The 17,106-nt window shown below is 37.8% G+C and overlaps 1 protein-coding gene across 1 annotated transcript in view; it reads left to right on the top strand.

Moving 5' to 3' along the window:
- LOC111150763 (hemicentin 1) overlaps nucleotides 1-17,106 on the top strand; it is a 471,859-nt gene that overhangs the window by 427,013 nt on the left and 27,740 nt on the right. The window contains exons 90-97 of the mRNA XM_022508355.1: nucleotides 5,145-5,315; nucleotides 5,473-5,643; nucleotides 6,531-6,701; nucleotides 6,860-7,030; nucleotides 10,106-10,255; nucleotides 10,579-10,716; nucleotides 11,860-11,981; nucleotides 13,166-13,403. Coding sequence (XP_022364063.1) covers nucleotides 5,145-5,315; nucleotides 5,473-5,643; nucleotides 6,531-6,701; nucleotides 6,860-7,030; nucleotides 10,106-10,255; nucleotides 10,579-10,716; nucleotides 11,860-11,981; nucleotides 13,166-13,403 — 1,332 coding nt within the window. The remainder of the gene's footprint in view (nucleotides 1-5,144; nucleotides 5,316-5,472; nucleotides 5,644-6,530; nucleotides 6,702-6,859; nucleotides 7,031-10,105; nucleotides 10,256-10,578; nucleotides 10,717-11,859; nucleotides 11,982-13,165; nucleotides 13,404-17,106) is intronic.

The raw sequence follows: 17,106 nt of genomic DNA on the forward strand, positions 1-17,106 counted from the left end.
GGCAGCTACTGGCTCACAGGGGTCTTATAATCTGAGGCCTCAGAAAAAAAGTCGTCTGCTCTCTCTCAGAATTCCTATCAGCCTCTGAAAAGGAGCCCTGTTTGATTTTGGTTGGGTCCCATGCTCACCTCTGAACTCAACAAGTCCAGATGCTTGGATAACCAGCTTGAGCTGCCTACCCACAGTGTGTCAAGAGGGACGGGACTGCTGTCTCACAGCCGGAAAGAAATCATATGGAATAGAAGTGTCTCGCCATTCATTAATTCAGTCATTTATTCATTCATTTATCCAACAAATATTTATTGAGCCCCCACTCTGTGCTCAAGGCATTGAGTTTTAACTGCTCCATTTAGAATGACGAATAGATAATATCATTCAGATATTGATAAGCATACTGAGTAAATGCCAAGAGTTGCAGTGATAGAGCATACCTGGGAGAGACACCCTAGCTAAGATGTTTTAAAAGAAGGGGCTGGGGAGATGCTGAGAAACCAAAATAAAACATGTTCACTACACTGGCTATTATATCCTATTGTGTAAATGAGGAAACCAAGATTCAGAAAATAGATGATAATTCACTAACGTTACATAGCTAGTAAAAAGTGGATCAAGGGGGCGCCTGGGTGGCTCAGTGGGTTAAGCCTCTGCCTTCAGCTCAGGTCATGCATGATCCCAGAGTCCTGGGATCGAGCCCCGCATTGGGCTCTCTGCTCAGCAGGGAGCCTGCTTCCCCCTCTCTCTCTGCCTGCCTCTCTGCCTACTTGTGATCTCCATCTGTCAAATAAATAAATAAAATCTTTAAAAAAAAAGTGAATCAAGGATTTGAATCCAGGTCTGTCTGATTCCTAAGCCTATATGCTTAGATCCTGGGTATCTTGATTTACAGTTCAGAACTTACATTGCATTAATAAATATAAGTAAAATGCTGTCATTAAATCTTTAAAAAAATAAGTCAAAGCCAAAACTATTCTTTTAATCTTAAATAATTAGAAAGCTGATTATAATAGCATGATATATCAAAGTCAAAAGAGCCAGAACATCTGATTAGAGCAGTCTTTGTACAGATGGTCAATTATTTTACTGACATAATGAAAAGCAAAATGATATTTGGAGATGTCCTAAAATAAAAGTCAGGTGTTTTTTTTTTCTCTTCATGTTGAGTGACTATTGGTTTACTGATGTTTTGTTCACTGTTCTACTGGCTTACTATTTTTGAGACTTTCCCTAGTTATACCCCAGTCCTTAAATTAATGAATTTAACTATTATTTTGGCATAATATCAGTGGTATCCTGGAACCAGTAAATGAAAGCATGTATCTCTTTCCAGTTAAAAGTTTAGTGACATCATATTGCTAGCTGGGCACAGACCATAGTGGGAGCACTTACACCTTTAGAAGCATTTACCCTCCCTACTTCCTGAGAGGTGGTTGTTAAATTTATCATCATACCATTGCAAAATGAGCAGGTAGCCTAAGAAAGCCTTTCTCATCCAGGGGTATGTCAGATTCTTAAAGATAGGGGGGATTTTCTTTTTATACATTGTTGTAATCAACTTGCTAATATTTTATTGAGGATTTTTTTTTTTCATCTATGTTCATGAGAGAAATCGACCCATAGTTTTCTTTTCTTATAATGTCTTTGTCTGGTTTTGGTGTTAGGGAAATACTGGCCTCATAGAATAAATTAGAATGTAATCCTTCTGCTTCTGTCCTCTGAAAGAAATAGTAAAGAATTGGTGTAATTTCTTCCTTATGTGTTTGGGAAAATTCAGCGGTGAACCCATCTGGAATAGTGCTTTCTGTTTTAGAAAGTTATTAATTTTGATTCAGCTTATTAATAGATACAGGCTCATTCAGATGTCTCTTTCTTCTTGTGCAAGTTTTGGCAAATTGTGTCTTTCAAGGAATTGGTCCATTTCATCTAGGTTATCAAATTTAAATATAAAGTATTCATAGTATCACTTTATTAACCTTTTAATGTTCATAGGATCCATATTAATGCCCCTCTTTCATTTCTGATGCTAGTAATTTGTGTCCTCAATCGCTCTTTTTCTGCCTCTGGCTAGATGCTTATTGACTTTATTGATAATTTCCAAGAGCCAACATTTGGTTTTATTGATTTTGTCTATTGATTTCCTTTTGTCAATTTCACTGATTTCTGCTCTCTTTTTTTTTCTTTTTTGTTTTTCGTGTGTGCGTGCGTGTGTGTGTGTGTGTGTGTGTGTGTGTGTGTGTTTCTTCTGCCTACTTTGGATTTAACTTTCTGTTCTTCTAGTTTCCTGAGATGGAGACTTAGATGATTGATTTGGATCTTTCCTTTCTAATATATGCATTCAGTGCAATAAATTTCCCTCTTAGCACTGCTTTTGCTGCATCCCACAAATTTTATAAGTTGTGCTTTCATCTCCATTTAGTTCAAAATATTTTTAATTTCTCTTGAGATTTCTTCTTTGACCTATGTATCACTTTGAAGTGTGTTGTTTAGTCCCTGCATATATGAAGATTTTCTGGTTATCTTTCTGTTATTGATTCTCTTAATTCCACTGCGGTCTAACAGCAGATATTATATGTTTTCTATTCTTCTAAATCTGTTAAAGATGTATTTTATACCCAGAATGTGTTCTGTCTGAGTGAATGTTGCAGGTGAACTTTAGAAGAATGTGTATTCTGCTGTTGTTGGATAGAGAAGCCTATAAATATTTAATTGTATCCAGCTGATCAATGGTGATGTTAAGTTCAACTATTTCCTTACTGGTATTCTGCCTACTACCTCTGTGCATTTGTGATAGAGGAGTGTCAAAGTCTCTAGCTATGGTAGTGGATTCATCTGGGGTTTTGGGGGGGGGGGTTGTATGTTTGTTTTGTAGTTCTGTTAGTTTTTGCTTCACAAAGTTTGACTCTTAGTAAGAATTTATTCTTAAGGGACGCCTGGGTGGCTCAGTGGGTTAAGCCTCTGCCTTTGGCTCAGGTCATGGTCTCAGGGTCCTGGGATTGAGCCCTGCATCGGGCTCCTGCTCAGTAGGGAACGTGCTTCTCCCTCTCTCTCTGTCTGCCTCTCTGCCTACTTGTTCTCTTTCTCTCTCTCTCTCTCTCAAATAAAGAAATAAAATCTTAAAAAAAATTTATTCTTAAAACTGTCAAACTTTCAGAAGACTTACAGGAATAGTACAGTACAATAGTAAGATTCTTGCTTAGGTCCAGAGTCCCTGCTCCTAAGCACCATGCCCTATTGCTTTGCCAGAATCAGAACTGCAAGTTCATGTAGCAACAAATTCATCTACTACATTTTGCATTTTCTTTCATACTAATTCCTCCATAGCTGTCTTCTTCTGTATTACTTATATACTACAATGTTTTATACTTTATGTGGTTTATAATATCATCCTAACTTTTTTCTTTTCATTTCATTCATAAAAAAGAAACATTTTAACTCTACCACATATTATGTCATTAAATTAAATTCTGGTTGGGGTGTTCTGTACTGACTTTAAAAAAGATAAAATGTCTTAAGATAAACACCTCTATTTATATGTAATAGAAACTGCACAGATAATAAATGAATAAGCATCACTCAATTGTAATCCTCCAATTTAAAAAATGCATCAGTGGGTTTTGTTAACCAACAGACTTGAAAATTGGGCATATTTTCTGGAATAGCAGATTTTTTCAATCACATAGTCCATATATCAGTAATCCAAATTAATAAAAAAGTAGTTTTGAGTAATATCTGCCTTATATTTAAAGGTTTTGCTCTTTTCTTTTTCCTTCTTCTTTCTTTTTAGGGTTAGTCAATACTTTTTAGTCCAAATTCTCATCAGCTAAAATAAATTTGTGTGACTGTGCTCATCTTTGTCTACAAAATACAGGGATATGTAATAAATCAACTAGAAAATAGTTAACTGAAAGAAAATCTAAGGTGTGTTTTAAACTATTTTCTAGGGGCTCCTGGGTGACTCAGTTGGTTAAGCTCAGGTCCTGTCTGAGCCCCACATTGGGCTCCCTGCTTGGCGGGAAGCCTGCTTCTTCCTCTCCCCCTCCCCCTGTTTGTGTTCCCTCTCTCACCGTGTGTGTGTGTGTCTCTCTCTCTGTCAAATAAATAAAATCTTAAAAATAAATAAATAAATAAATAAATACACTGTTTTCTAAACAAGGCAACCAAATGATAATTTCATTACTTGGTTTTCAGCTAACACTTTCTGTGTCTGATGGGTTGTGTTAAGAGAATATTTACACACTGACCTGAAGGCCTATTTTGGTTCGTATCTTGGTTCATATCTTGGTTCAACTGGGTGACCACAAAAACATATTTTATGAGCCCTGTTTCTAGAAAGTACCTTAAAGCAAAAATATCGCTTGATACTGATTTATACATGAGAGAAACCATAATGTTGATTCTTAGCCCATGCACCTGGTAGGAAACACAAGGTTGTTTCAGTCTTGCGGTTAGATGGTGTAATATGTTAGTTACCAAAAGGAAGGCCTTAATATCACTCCATGGAAACTACTGGTCAGACTTTTGGTGTTTAGGAAGCAGGTGAGTGAGTTATTCAGAACTTTTAATTCATGAACATTATGTAATGGAGACAATTTTTCAAAGAGTTACAACTGTGCAAATCATCATGTTGCTGAAGGATCTAAGTGTATTTTTAAACATGAAGCTGAATCAGGCTTAAAGATGTGGTCTTGAGTCTAGGGTCCAAGTTATCATTATGGAAACATTTGTATTATCTATAACTGCATCTAGATCTGTTATACAGCCTTGCTCCTAAGCTTCTGGTTCCTTCCACTTTTCCCAGAGCACAAAGCACAAACTAACGTTTATCTAGGATTTTTCAACTTAGATTGTGTTTACATATGGTAGTTTGATTACATTCTGTTTTAATAAAATAGTCCTTTTGGGTAATTGTAAGCATTCATTTTGGCATTAGGTAGCCTTCTGAATTTTCCTATAAACACTAATTCCCATGAAAATCTAACCAGAAGGAGAAAGGAAGAACATTATTTATGTTTCCTTTGGTTCAATTTCAATTATTTTAGATTCCAGGCTAATTTAGCCTATTACTGAGTTAATTTACTTGTATAATTTTGTTTATTTAACAAATGTGGTTCTGTGACTTGCAACTATGTCCCTTGGGATATTTGTAGTTCATGGAGCATGGAGCACCTGGCAGCCTTGGAGTGCATGCAGTGAAAGTTGTGGCAAAGGTACCCAGATAAGGACAAGACTGTGCAATAATCCACCACCATCATTTGATGGATCCTATTGTGATGGGGCAGAAACACAGATGCAAGTTTGTAATGAAAGACACTGTCCAGGTAAGAGAAATACAAAGTTTATACCCCTAGTAAATTGACATCTACCTCTTATCTGAGTGGTATGTCAGTAAGAATCAATGTCAATAAGAACCTCACCCAACCTAACAATGCTCAGGGTATTGTAGTAACAGAGCACATATGTTTTTCCTTAATCCAGTTGATGGCAAGTGGGCAACTTGGACCAGTTGGAGTGCCTGTACCGTGTCCTGTGGAGGAGGCGCCAGACAGAGAACAAGGGAGTGCTCTGATCCTGCCCCCCAGTATGGAGGCAGCAGATGTGAAGGGAGTGATGTCCAGAGTGATTTTTGCAATAATGACCCTTGCCCAAGTGAGTGTTGGAAATAGTGAGTCAACATTATACTTTCTTAACATTTTGTTATGACCTTAAGTCCTCAAAGTTATAATATATTGGCGTGCATGGGTGGCTCAGTCAGTTAAGTGTCTGCCTTTGGCTCAGGTGATCATCCCAGGATCCTGGGTTGGAGTCCTACTTGTGACTCCCTGCTCAGTGGGGAGTCTGCTTCTTCCTCTCCCTCTTCCCCTCCCCCCTGCTCATGTGCTCTCTCTCAAATAAATAAATAAAATCTTTAAAAATAAAAAAAAATTTTTTAAAAATCATACTGTTACTTGATTCATCTGCCTTTGGTTTGGGATACCAAAAATGTTTTATATTTGCTGCTGTGTCTGTATAATACCATCGATGTAGTTGATTTATATAGGCAAGGGCTGTGTCCTATTTCATTTTCCTTTCTAGGACCAGCTGCAGAGTGCAAGGACAAAGACACCCTTACATACCTACTGTTAATGACATTGATGATATGTTTACAGAGCCAAGCAAGTGGCTCTTTGCCTTCATTCTGTCACTACGCTAGATTTTAAAACCCTAACAGCATCTGAATCCACTGTGTCTGGATTTTATAGTCTTGACTCATCAAGAACAGAGATCTTGTCTCATTCATATCCTTCAGTTCCTGGAATACTACTAAGACTTAATAAATGTATACTAAATAGAATTTCTCAATGACTAGAATGTATACCCGGTTTCTAGTCAGAACAACAGCTAAACCATCTGCCTTCAGAAGTTGCCTAGTCATAGATTCATATATTTCTATATAATATATAGAAACTATATAATATAGTTCCTGGGGAGCACCTTACCGTACTTTTTGGATGAATGTCATTGTTTAGCACTTCTCCAATGGTTCTCTGTTGTAGCTCACGGTAACTGGAGTCCTTGGAGTGGCTGGGGAATGTGCAGCCGGACATGCAATGGAGGGCAGATGCGGCGATACCGCACATGCGATAACCCTCATCCCTCCAATGGTGGAAGAGCTTGTGGGGGGCCAGACTCCCAGATCCAGAGGTGCAACACTGACATGTGTCCTGGTGAGCCCCCCCGACTCCTGGCAGTAGAATAAGTAAAGCATTTCACTTACTGCTCCTTGTAGCAGCCCCATCATTTCCTTTCTTAAAATGGCAGTTGTATAGGTGGGGAGATTTGAAAACCAATGGGTTAATACTAGCCACTCCATTCTTGTTCACAGTGGATGGAAGTTGGGGAAACTGGCATAGTTGGGGCCAGTGCTCTGCCTCTTGTGGAGGAGGTGAAAAGACTCGAAAACGGCTGTGTAACAATCCAGTGCCATCTAAAAGTGGGCGCCCCTGTCCAGGAGATGCTACTCAGGTGTCCAGATGCAACATGCAAGCATGTCCAGGTGAGCAACTGAGTTAGGATTTGGTAGAACCATTGTTAGCTTATGTACAGCCTTCTTGAAGATTACAAAATGGTATCCCTCTGAGGCCACAAATTGTAAAATGGTGCAACTCCAGAAGGAAGAATTAGGAAAAATGTATTTTTTTCCCTTTCAAGTTGGTCTGTACCAAAGCTTTTGGCTGTATTTTAGCCACTGCTCACCCCCATCCAGGCCCCCTTATAAAGGATATGGTCTGTATAGCTGTAAGTCATAGTCCTAGGCTTGAGGGACACAGGGGTTTGGAAAACTGGGGAAAGCCAGGCTGAGATTGCAGGCTAAAAAATGAGAGTGGGACAGAAACTGAATACTTCACGGAAATACACAATTAGGGGACTACTTTTTCATGGATGGAAATATGGAGAACATGAATGTGGAAAGTAAAATAGAGGCAAGTTCAGTTCTAGGAAAAAGAGTAGGGGGAGTTCAACTATGATAACCCAAGTCATACAACATGGCTGAATATTGTAAGTGATGTAAAATTTCAGAAGGTGGGGTACCTCGGTGGCTCATGTGGTTAAGCATCCAACTCTTGATTTTGGCTCAGGTCATGATCTCAGGATCGTGAGATGGAGCCCCCCTTGGGCTCTGCACTGGGTATGGAGTCTGCTTGAGATTCTTTCTTCCTCTCCATCTGCCCCTACCCCTGCTGACGCACATTTTCTCTCTCTCAAATAAATAAATAAATAAATAATATTAAAAAAAAAAAAAGACAAAAAACTGCAGAAGGGATGAAGCCAGAATTCTAGAACCTATGAAACTTAGAAAGAGTTTGTTGGAGTCCCACGAAATGGTGGATAATATTAAGGTTGCTTGTCTCAGGACAGACTTCCTAAAGGCTATAAGAAAATTAGAAAGAACAGTTTCACATTGTTAAAGTGCTAAGATACCACTGAACCTTCCAAAGTCTTAAGGGTGCTTTAAAAATAAAATGTCTGAAAATCAGGAAGGCTCATTTGGCAGAGTGAGAGAGAGGAGTTACGTGAAGGGGTTTATAGGATCTAGACAAGCTAAAAGGATGAATGTTTATCAGTCAGCTTTCAACATATCCTGTCAACGCGTCAAATGATTACCAGGGGTTTTGAGGTTCTAACATGTAGGCACGGTGACAGTCCTAGTTTTAATTGAGACATTTTGTAGCTCCTGAACCTTATTACAGATCACTGTCAAGGGATATTGTTCATCTAAGGGGAATTATTCCATCATGGGTACAAGGACCCCGATTGCAGAAGGAAGTCCAAATAGGTAGACAATTTGGATTACAGAGTCTGGCAGAGAACTTCGAGGATCCCAATTAACTACCCAGAACTAGGAGACATCTGTTGAATGCTGGGACACAAGCTCCTCTGGAGACCATTTTACCAAGGTCAAAATGGTAAAATGACCCAGGTCAAATGCCCCAGAAAACTAAATGAATTAGTGATCCTTCTACCCCCTTTCCTGCTCAAGACTAAAAATAAGAACCAAAATGGCCTCCCAGGTCCTGATTGGCCCTATGGTCTACTTTCCTGCATCATCTTGTAGTATGGTTTCCAGCACTCTCCACCCTTTTCTCCTTTTGGCTTCTCAGATATGGCAAGCCACCACCTCTCAAAAGGGTGCCCCATGCTATTTCCTCTACCCAGAAAGCCCTTGTCCTACCTTCTCTGGCTTAGTTAAGACCTAACTTTCTTCAGATCTCCACTCTATTTTTAGTTTCTTCTCAGACTCCTCTAGGTAGTAGATATCTCATATATTAGTACATTTCAATTTTACATTTATTTGTGGAATTCTAATTAATGTCTATCTCCCTCTTTCAGATATAAGCTCTATGAAGGCAGCCCTCATGCCTTTTTTTCTTTTTTAATATTGTATCCTTGTATATTGTAGTCTATGTGTAAATAAACAAATGAATGTAATCCAGAACATGAAGTTTGAATCAATGTGAAAAAAAAAAAAAATTCTCACAAATAATCAAAGTAGTGCAAATTAAACTGGCGAAATACTATACTTACTGATTTTTCTGAGATTGAATACAATTGTATTTCTCCCTGGTATATAATATAGAACAATATCTGAAATACCTAGTGATTAAAAATACATATATAAATATCAAGTAATGAATATTTATGAACTTCATTATCATACTTCTTCCCAGTATGTTTCCTTCTCTTGCTAAAGCATGCAGCTCCCTTAAAATGCATTTGTTAACTACCTATTCTGTGTCAGTAGCTAGTAATTTTGTTGAACAATGGAAAGAAGGCATAAAATGACTGTAGAGATGCTTTTTAAAAAATGTGTAGTTGTTTTCAACCTAATTGTCTCTGTATGAATTTTATAGCGCTTTCTGCTTTTGAAAGTAAAGTATAGATATTAAGGAAAAGTTGGTAAGCCTTCCATCTGAAACTACTCAAGACTAAACGATACCTGTTAGATCCTCCACACATATGTAGGCAATGACCTGTAACGAGCTCAGGAGTTGTTTGGAGGTGATCCCTCCTTTCCTTTTGTGTTCTCACGAAGAGGCAGTAGGTGAAGGAACATGGGTCTTGATGCCGAGCACATCTGTGTTCAGATCTTCCTTCCACCACTTATGTCCCTGAACTTTATTTTCCTAGTCCATAAACTGTGGCCATCTAAAATGACTTTGTAGGATTTTTGACTGGATTTAAAGAGTTAACTTATATTAAGTGCTTAGTATATAGTATAGTGCACGACATGCTCAGTAAACCCTCATTATTATCATCATTTCATCACCATCAACAAACACCTTCTTTATTTTGGCTTTGGGACTGGGTGCTGATTGTAGTCTTTGGATTGTGAAATAATGCCATGATATACATAGATTGGAAGGACCCTAGATTTATGTGGAATGATGAGTGTTACATGAAAGTAGAATGTTTTCTAAGCTTATTTATTTCACTCTTAAATTCAGATGTCATATGATATTTTAAATGTTTGAAAGATTTGTAACGTCTTTGAATACTGGCCTTCTTTTCTCCCCTGTAACATTGATGAAATTGTTTCCTTATCCAAGAATGTTTTCTTTTCCCGCAATAGGTGGGCCCCAGCGAGCCAGAGGAAGTGTTATTGGAAATATTAATGATGTTGAATTTGGAATTGCTTTCCTTAATGCCACAGTAATAGATAGTCCTACCTCTGATACTAGAATAATACAAGCCAAAATTACCAACGTACCTCGCAGTCTTGGTAAGTCTCTGCTTAGAAAATTTGTTAATAGCCTCTTTTTTAAATTTATGTTATTCTTCACTTATTTCTGCTTAAAATTTCTAGATGATGCTACTACTAAATGATTTGTATGGTAGTCCTTAGTTCCATCCCAATGGTAAATTCTTAAAGACATAAATTCTTAAATGGTAAATTCTTAAAGTATCTTAAAGAGATACTGATACTTATTTTGCTGTTACTCAAGATTATTTGGAATTCATCCTTATAAGTAGAAGGCTCTGAAAATAATAACAATGGACTGTAAATATCTTTCCTTGTCACCTTATTTATCCTTTCTTCTTTAGGCCCAGCAATGAGAAAAATAGTTTCTATTCTAAATCCCATTTACTGGACAACAGCAAAGGAGATAGGAGAAGCAGTCAATGGCTTTACCCTCACCAATGCAGTCTTCAAAAGAGAAACCCAGGTGGAATTTGCAACTGGTTAGTGCCAGCTAAACTTAATATTGTATTACTATAAAAAATACGATTGCCTTAAAAGTTGCTGGTTAAGAAAAATACGTTTATATATGTTCCCCTAGAGAATAATTTTAAAGTTTTTGATGTAGTCTTATCATACATGATATAAAAGCAATTTCATGTTTCCCTGTAAACTTTTACTGGCATGGATCTGTACGAGGCCATGTTTTTTCAAACACTATAGTGATTTTTTTTATCATCTTTTCTATATATTTTCTCTTTAAATCCTCAGAGAGGGTTTTTAAAGGCCAAAACACAGCAGGAAAATGAGTCATTGCTATTAAGTAAAGACTTGTGTCTCAAACCTGAGGTTCAACTAGGATACCTTATAGTGATTTTTTATGAAAAAGGTGGAAGTAAAAATAAGCAAATTTACAGACATTTCACTTCATGTTAGTCTTAATGAATATGTATTAGCTATTCATGGCCCTTTCCAAGTGCATACGTATTTTTATTGACCTCCATTACAAGCCTCTTCAAAGGCGGACAGCCTCAGTGTTAGTGCTCTGTAAGGAAGAAGGGCTGAGAAAGGGCTTCAACCAGCCTGGAAGACAAGTGGGTCTTTTCATGGTCATCTGCTTATGAAGATGCCCCTTTGCTGCTTCTGGAAGCACGAGAAAGAACAAAGCCCTATGGCCAGACTTCTCTTTACTGCCAGTCCACCTGGTGAAGCTGCCTGTCCCTTCTCATAGTCAGTCTTTGCAGAACTGTCTTGCTATTGTTTGTGAGTTTAGTGTGGCATACAGGTCACCTGGTTGGCTCAGTCAGTAGAGCCTATGACTCTTGATCTCAGGGTCATAAGTTCAAGCCCCACATTGGGCACGGAGCCCGCTTAACAAAAAAATAATAACAAAATAAATAAAGCATAGAATCCTTCACATAACCACATGCCACATTTTTGCTGCAGAAAAAGAAGTTTTAGAACATACCATTCAATAAGCCCACTTCTTTCATTCAGGGACTAAATGCGAATTTAATTCTTCATGGTCTGTGCTTATTGAAGTTTGAAGGAAAATAACAGCTGAACTGATACGGGAGGTAAATCTGCTCGGTGCTTCCACAACCATATATTTTTTGCTGTTAAAATGAACCAATTGTAATCCCCAGGAGAAATCTTGCGGATGACTCATGTTGCCCGGGGCTTGGATTCTGATGGTACTTTGCTCCTCGATATCGTTGTGAGTGGCCATGTCCTGCAGCTTCAATCACCTGCTGAAGTCACTGTAAAGGTAAAATGTCAGGGTAACTTGCCTTCACTGTTTTTTGGTAAGAGCAGAAATCGAAGATACATAGAAAGAGCACAGAGACCTTATGTAGTTTCCCTTGTTTGCTCAGGGGAATAAATAAACCATTAAGGTTAGAAATGCCTCGTTTGTCTTTGTATAGAAATCTTCAGGAATAAGTCTTTACACACTCTTACTGGTTTCATCACCAGTAATACTTACTGGTTTATTACTGGTCCTGCTTAACACGACCAAAATCACTGCTATCTGGATTTAGGTCATCTGTTATTCTGCAGATAAAAAGAATATATAACTGTTATTTTAAAAGTTTTGTATATCACCCATAAAAGTATTTCAGAAACTAAAGAATGATAATCACCCTTTCATGTCCTTTTCTTTACTCTTGACCTACAACTTTGAATCCCTTATTAAACTATAATTGATGACAGTAAAATCATGAAATCAATGTAGTTACAATTAAAAGCTTCAAAATTTAAGTTATTTCCTGAGCACTATTTTACAATTGCGATTTTATTTAGAGCTACAGTTGACCCTTGAACAGTGTGGGGGTTGAGATGCCAGCTCCCCTGGGCATTCAGGAGTCACGTATGACTTTTGACTCTGAAAACTTAACTGCTAGTGGCCTACTGTTGACTAGAAGCCTTACCAATAACATAAACAGTCAACACATATTTTATATGTTATATGGATTATATACTATGTTCTTAAAGTAGTCTAGGGAAAAGAAAGTGTTAGTAAGAAAATCATAAGGAAGGGGCGCCTGGGTGGCTCAGTGGGTTAAAGCCTCTGCCTTCGGCTCAGGTCATGATCCCAGGATCCTGGGATCGAACCCCGCATTGGACTCTGTGCTCAGCGGGGAGCCTGCTTCCTCCTCTCTCTCTGCCTGCCTCTCTGCCTACTTGTGATCTCTGTCTGTCAAATAAATAAATAAAATCTTAAAAAAAAAAAAAAATAATAAGGAAGTGAAATTGCACTGAACAGTACTGTACTGTATTTATAAAAAGTCATATATAATGAGCCACACAGTTCAAATCATGTCGATCAAGGATCAACCGTATATATGTTTAGCCCCTTAGCCTTTATTTTTCTCATTCTGGATCTCACCGTACCCTCAGGAGAAATAATCGGAGGAGCCATACTGATCCTCAAATCGATACTGTCTTCCTCAGGATTACACAGAGGACTACGTTCAGACAGGTCCTGGGCGGTTGTATGCCTACTCAACCCGGCTGTTCACCGTTGATGGCATCAGTGTCCCATACACATGGAACCACACCGTGTTCTATGATGAGGCACAGGGAAGAATGCCTTTCTTGGTAGAAACCCTTCACGCTTCCTCTGTGGAATCTGACTACAACCAGCTGGAAGAGACACTGGGCTTTAAAATCCACGCTTCAATTTCCAAAGGTACCTTGGGTAAAGGAAAGTCCAGATCATTTTTCCATCCAGTCCTTTCTAAAAGGGTAAAAGATGGGGAGCCTGGTAGCTCAGTAGGTATAGCGTGTGGCTGTCCGTCTCGGGGTTGTGAGTTCAAGCCCCACATTGGACACAGAGATTACTTAAAAATAAAATTGAGGGGGGGAAATGTATTTAATACCTAAAAAAGGGGGAGGGGTAAGAATTACATCAATGCCATTCAGAATAGGGATATTAGGGCACAGACTGACCCTAATGATACCAGGTTTTCATGTATGTTGTCTGTGTGTTGTGGGAGGTAAACCCCTTTGAGAAAGCCAGTCCCATGGGAGTTCTAGTACATTTAAATTCCTAATATGCTTGTCCATCTAACATGGTGGAGTTATTGTTCTATTCTAGATATGCAGTAAGCTTTAGAAAATATTTCCTTGTCAGAATAATGTTTTCTTTGGTTGTTCGAGGTCACCGTTCTTATCCTGACTCTTATATTTGTCACCGAATTTTTTTTTAATTCCTGAAACATAATGTAAAAGTAAAGTATATCTCAACCTAAATTAGTTTTTAAAAAAAGTTTCCATATTTTAAGAGCAGCTTTCAAAAATTGTGCAGGAATAATCAGTATTCCAACTGTCATTTCTTACTCCTGGACATTATGATTTTGCAACCGCTTTTCATTTTCTAAGCATAGTTCTACAACCCTTGATCTCAGTGGTCTTCCTATGCTGTGTAGTTCTTGTGTCTGTACCCTGAAATCCCTTTCTGGTCATAAGAGGCACCCAAACAATCAGCATCCCGTGTTCCATGAAGTGTTGATGCTATGGGAGACTTGCATGTGATTATGTTATGGACGCTAAGTATTTGAATAACTTTAACTTTGAACTTTAGGCTCCTATGAATACAGTTAAAATGATTCATACTGGCCTTTGCTATGTGCTGGCTTTCCCTAAAATAGATCCAAGTAGATAATAAGTAGCATCATCTTGTTTTATCATGCTCAGCAGATACACTAAAAAAACTCGTTTTCACGTATACTCTTACTTTCATCAGTTGGGGCACATTCGAGCTCTGTGTTCTTTATCGACACCTGTCGGAACCACAGCACTGTATTTGAGGTCACGGTCATCTAGGAGAACATGTTCACAATTTTTGAGATGATCGCAGGTTCCTGAAGCCTCAGAGCCAGTGGAGTCTCTAGCCCCACATGACCTTCACTCCCATGCTGCTACCACGTCCTCATTTTACTGTTGTCACATATGTTCGGGTCACTGGGACAAAGGAAAAGAGCCACTGGAAGGAAGAGTTCTGTTTCTCTTCCTCAGCAATGCCCACTTGTCAGGTCTAGCCTCTGTTTCTATTTTCCCAGTACTCCATATAATTAAAAGAAGACAGCTTTGCATAAGACTTTGGTTAAAAATGAGTTTACACCCTCTCAGACAAGAAGAATTAAAATTATTTTTAAAAATCATGTACACTTTTTATTCAGTCCTGTAAATTCTCTAAGCCTGAACTACTTGAAGATCTGTAATGGTTTAACTGGGGAATCTGGATCCCACAATAGACAGAAACATACTATAGGACACTTATAACCCCTTACTATTCTTAGATACTATGATTTTATGAATCACATCTGATATCTGTGCACATTTGTTTGTTGGGGTTCCTGTGAATTACTACTGGGTACTTACAATTTCTTTTTTAAGTGACCACCAGGGGGCAAGCTTGCATTCTTGGTTGCTTAACTGGCATGTTCTCTCTTCTCTGTATTGGGTCTAGTCTAGAGCTATGGTTACAATGCAGTTAGAATCATCTAAAGAGCTTGATGAAAGTTCATATTTCTAGGCACAAAGGCTTTGGCTTAGCTAGTCTAAGGTAGGGCCTGGAAGTCTATATTTTTAACACAGCCCCTAAATGATCCTAATATATCTAATCTGCACACTGGCATTTGGAAACTGCTGGTCAAGTCAACTCACAAACATGAATCAATATAATTTTTTTTTTAATTTTACATCTTTAAAATAGAATGGATTTATTTTTCAAATAAAATTATAAAATATATTTATATCTTACAAATTAATCAGAAAGCATCAGAAACAATAATGGAAAGATAAATTTAACTACAAATACATTTTTTAAAACTTCTTGATGGGAAACAATGACAAAATTGAGAAGCTAAGATATACACCAAGAAAGAATATCTGCTTTATATATTATAGATAACTATAAATAACCTTAATATATACTACACCCTTAAATTCAGTAAGAAAGAGCACCTGGCTGGCTCAGTCAGTAGAACATGTGACTCTTGATCTTGGGGTCATGAGTTCAAACCTCACATGGGTGTAGATCTTGCTAAAAAAATAATAAAATAAAAAGCACTGTAAAAAAATCAATAAGAAAAAGACAACACCTAATAAAAAATACATAAAGGCTGTGAACAGGAAATTCCTATGAACAGGAAGAAATAATAATGACAAAATGAATGTGAAAAACTATCTAACCTCGGGGCACCTGGGTGGCTCAGTGGGTTAAAGCCTCTGCCTTCGGCTCAGGTCATGATCTCAGGTCATGGAGCCCCGCATCGGACTCTCTGCTCAGTGGGGAGCCTGCTTCCCTTCCTCCCTCTCTGCCTGCCTCTCTGCCTACTTGTGATCTCTGTCTGTCAAATAAATAAAATCTTAAAAAAAAATAAAACTATCTAACCTCATCAATAAGCAAAAAATATAGACTAAAATAATGAGTTACTATTTTCCAGTTATCATTGTTAGAAATATGAAAATATGATAACCACTCAATGTGGTATTTCAATATGAAAATTTTTAGGCATTACTATACTAGAAGATATAAGAGAAGGATTCATAATGGCTAAACCTATATGTAGATCTCTGATATGATTTTTTTTTAACATTTAATAATTCTTAGTAATGTATGAAGTTAAACAGTGTACAACCAGCCATCAATTTATAAGATAGTTGCATTCCTGGAAAATTCATTGTATATTTGAATCACACAAAAAGTGCTTAATATATGGGAGATAGGGTCTAGCCGTCAACAATTACATGAAAACCTTTCAAGGCAAGGGACAAATCTTCATCTGGCATCATTATCCCACACATTGCAGTGTGATAAAACTTTCCCAGGTTCTGCCCCCTCACCAAATTTTAACAGACCTCTCTATCATCAAAACAACCAAAGTATTTCTGTAAACATTCCAAACATTAACCTGATAGATGATATCTCCCCCATTGAGAATCTAAAATCTAAATCTACTATCAGATAATAACTTATTATATGACACATTTTTTTCCACAATTATAGCCTCCAACACAGTGCCCTATACAATTTACTGGTTGTAGTAAGGAATGTATGAATCAGTAAATAAATAAAACTGAAGCATGAATTAAAATGACCACCTGAGTTGTATTCTTGAGTTCGGTGATAAAACAGACTAGCATCTAACTCTTTGCTCTGGTTTATATTAGCTCCGACTTTAGGCAATTTACATAATCTCTGTCTCAAATTCCTCATGTGAGTTGTAAGCTTTGAATGAAATAAAGTGCAGAAAACTCGCAGCCCTGTGTGACACACAGAAACCATCCAATAACCAGATAGCTAGACAGGCTGGACATTTCTATCTCATCCATCTTCTTCCCATTTTCTTGCAGGTACAGGAAAACGCATGCTCTCAGGGTCGTTG

Source organism: Enhydra lutris, unplaced genomic scaffold (assembly GCF_002288905.1).
Source record: "Enhydra lutris kenyoni isolate GAN:26980312 unplaced genomic scaffold, ASM228890v2 scaffoldscaffold24, whole genome shotgun sequence".
Classification (NCBI taxonomy): domain Eukaryota; kingdom Metazoa; phylum Chordata; class Mammalia; order Carnivora; family Mustelidae; genus Enhydra; species Enhydra lutris.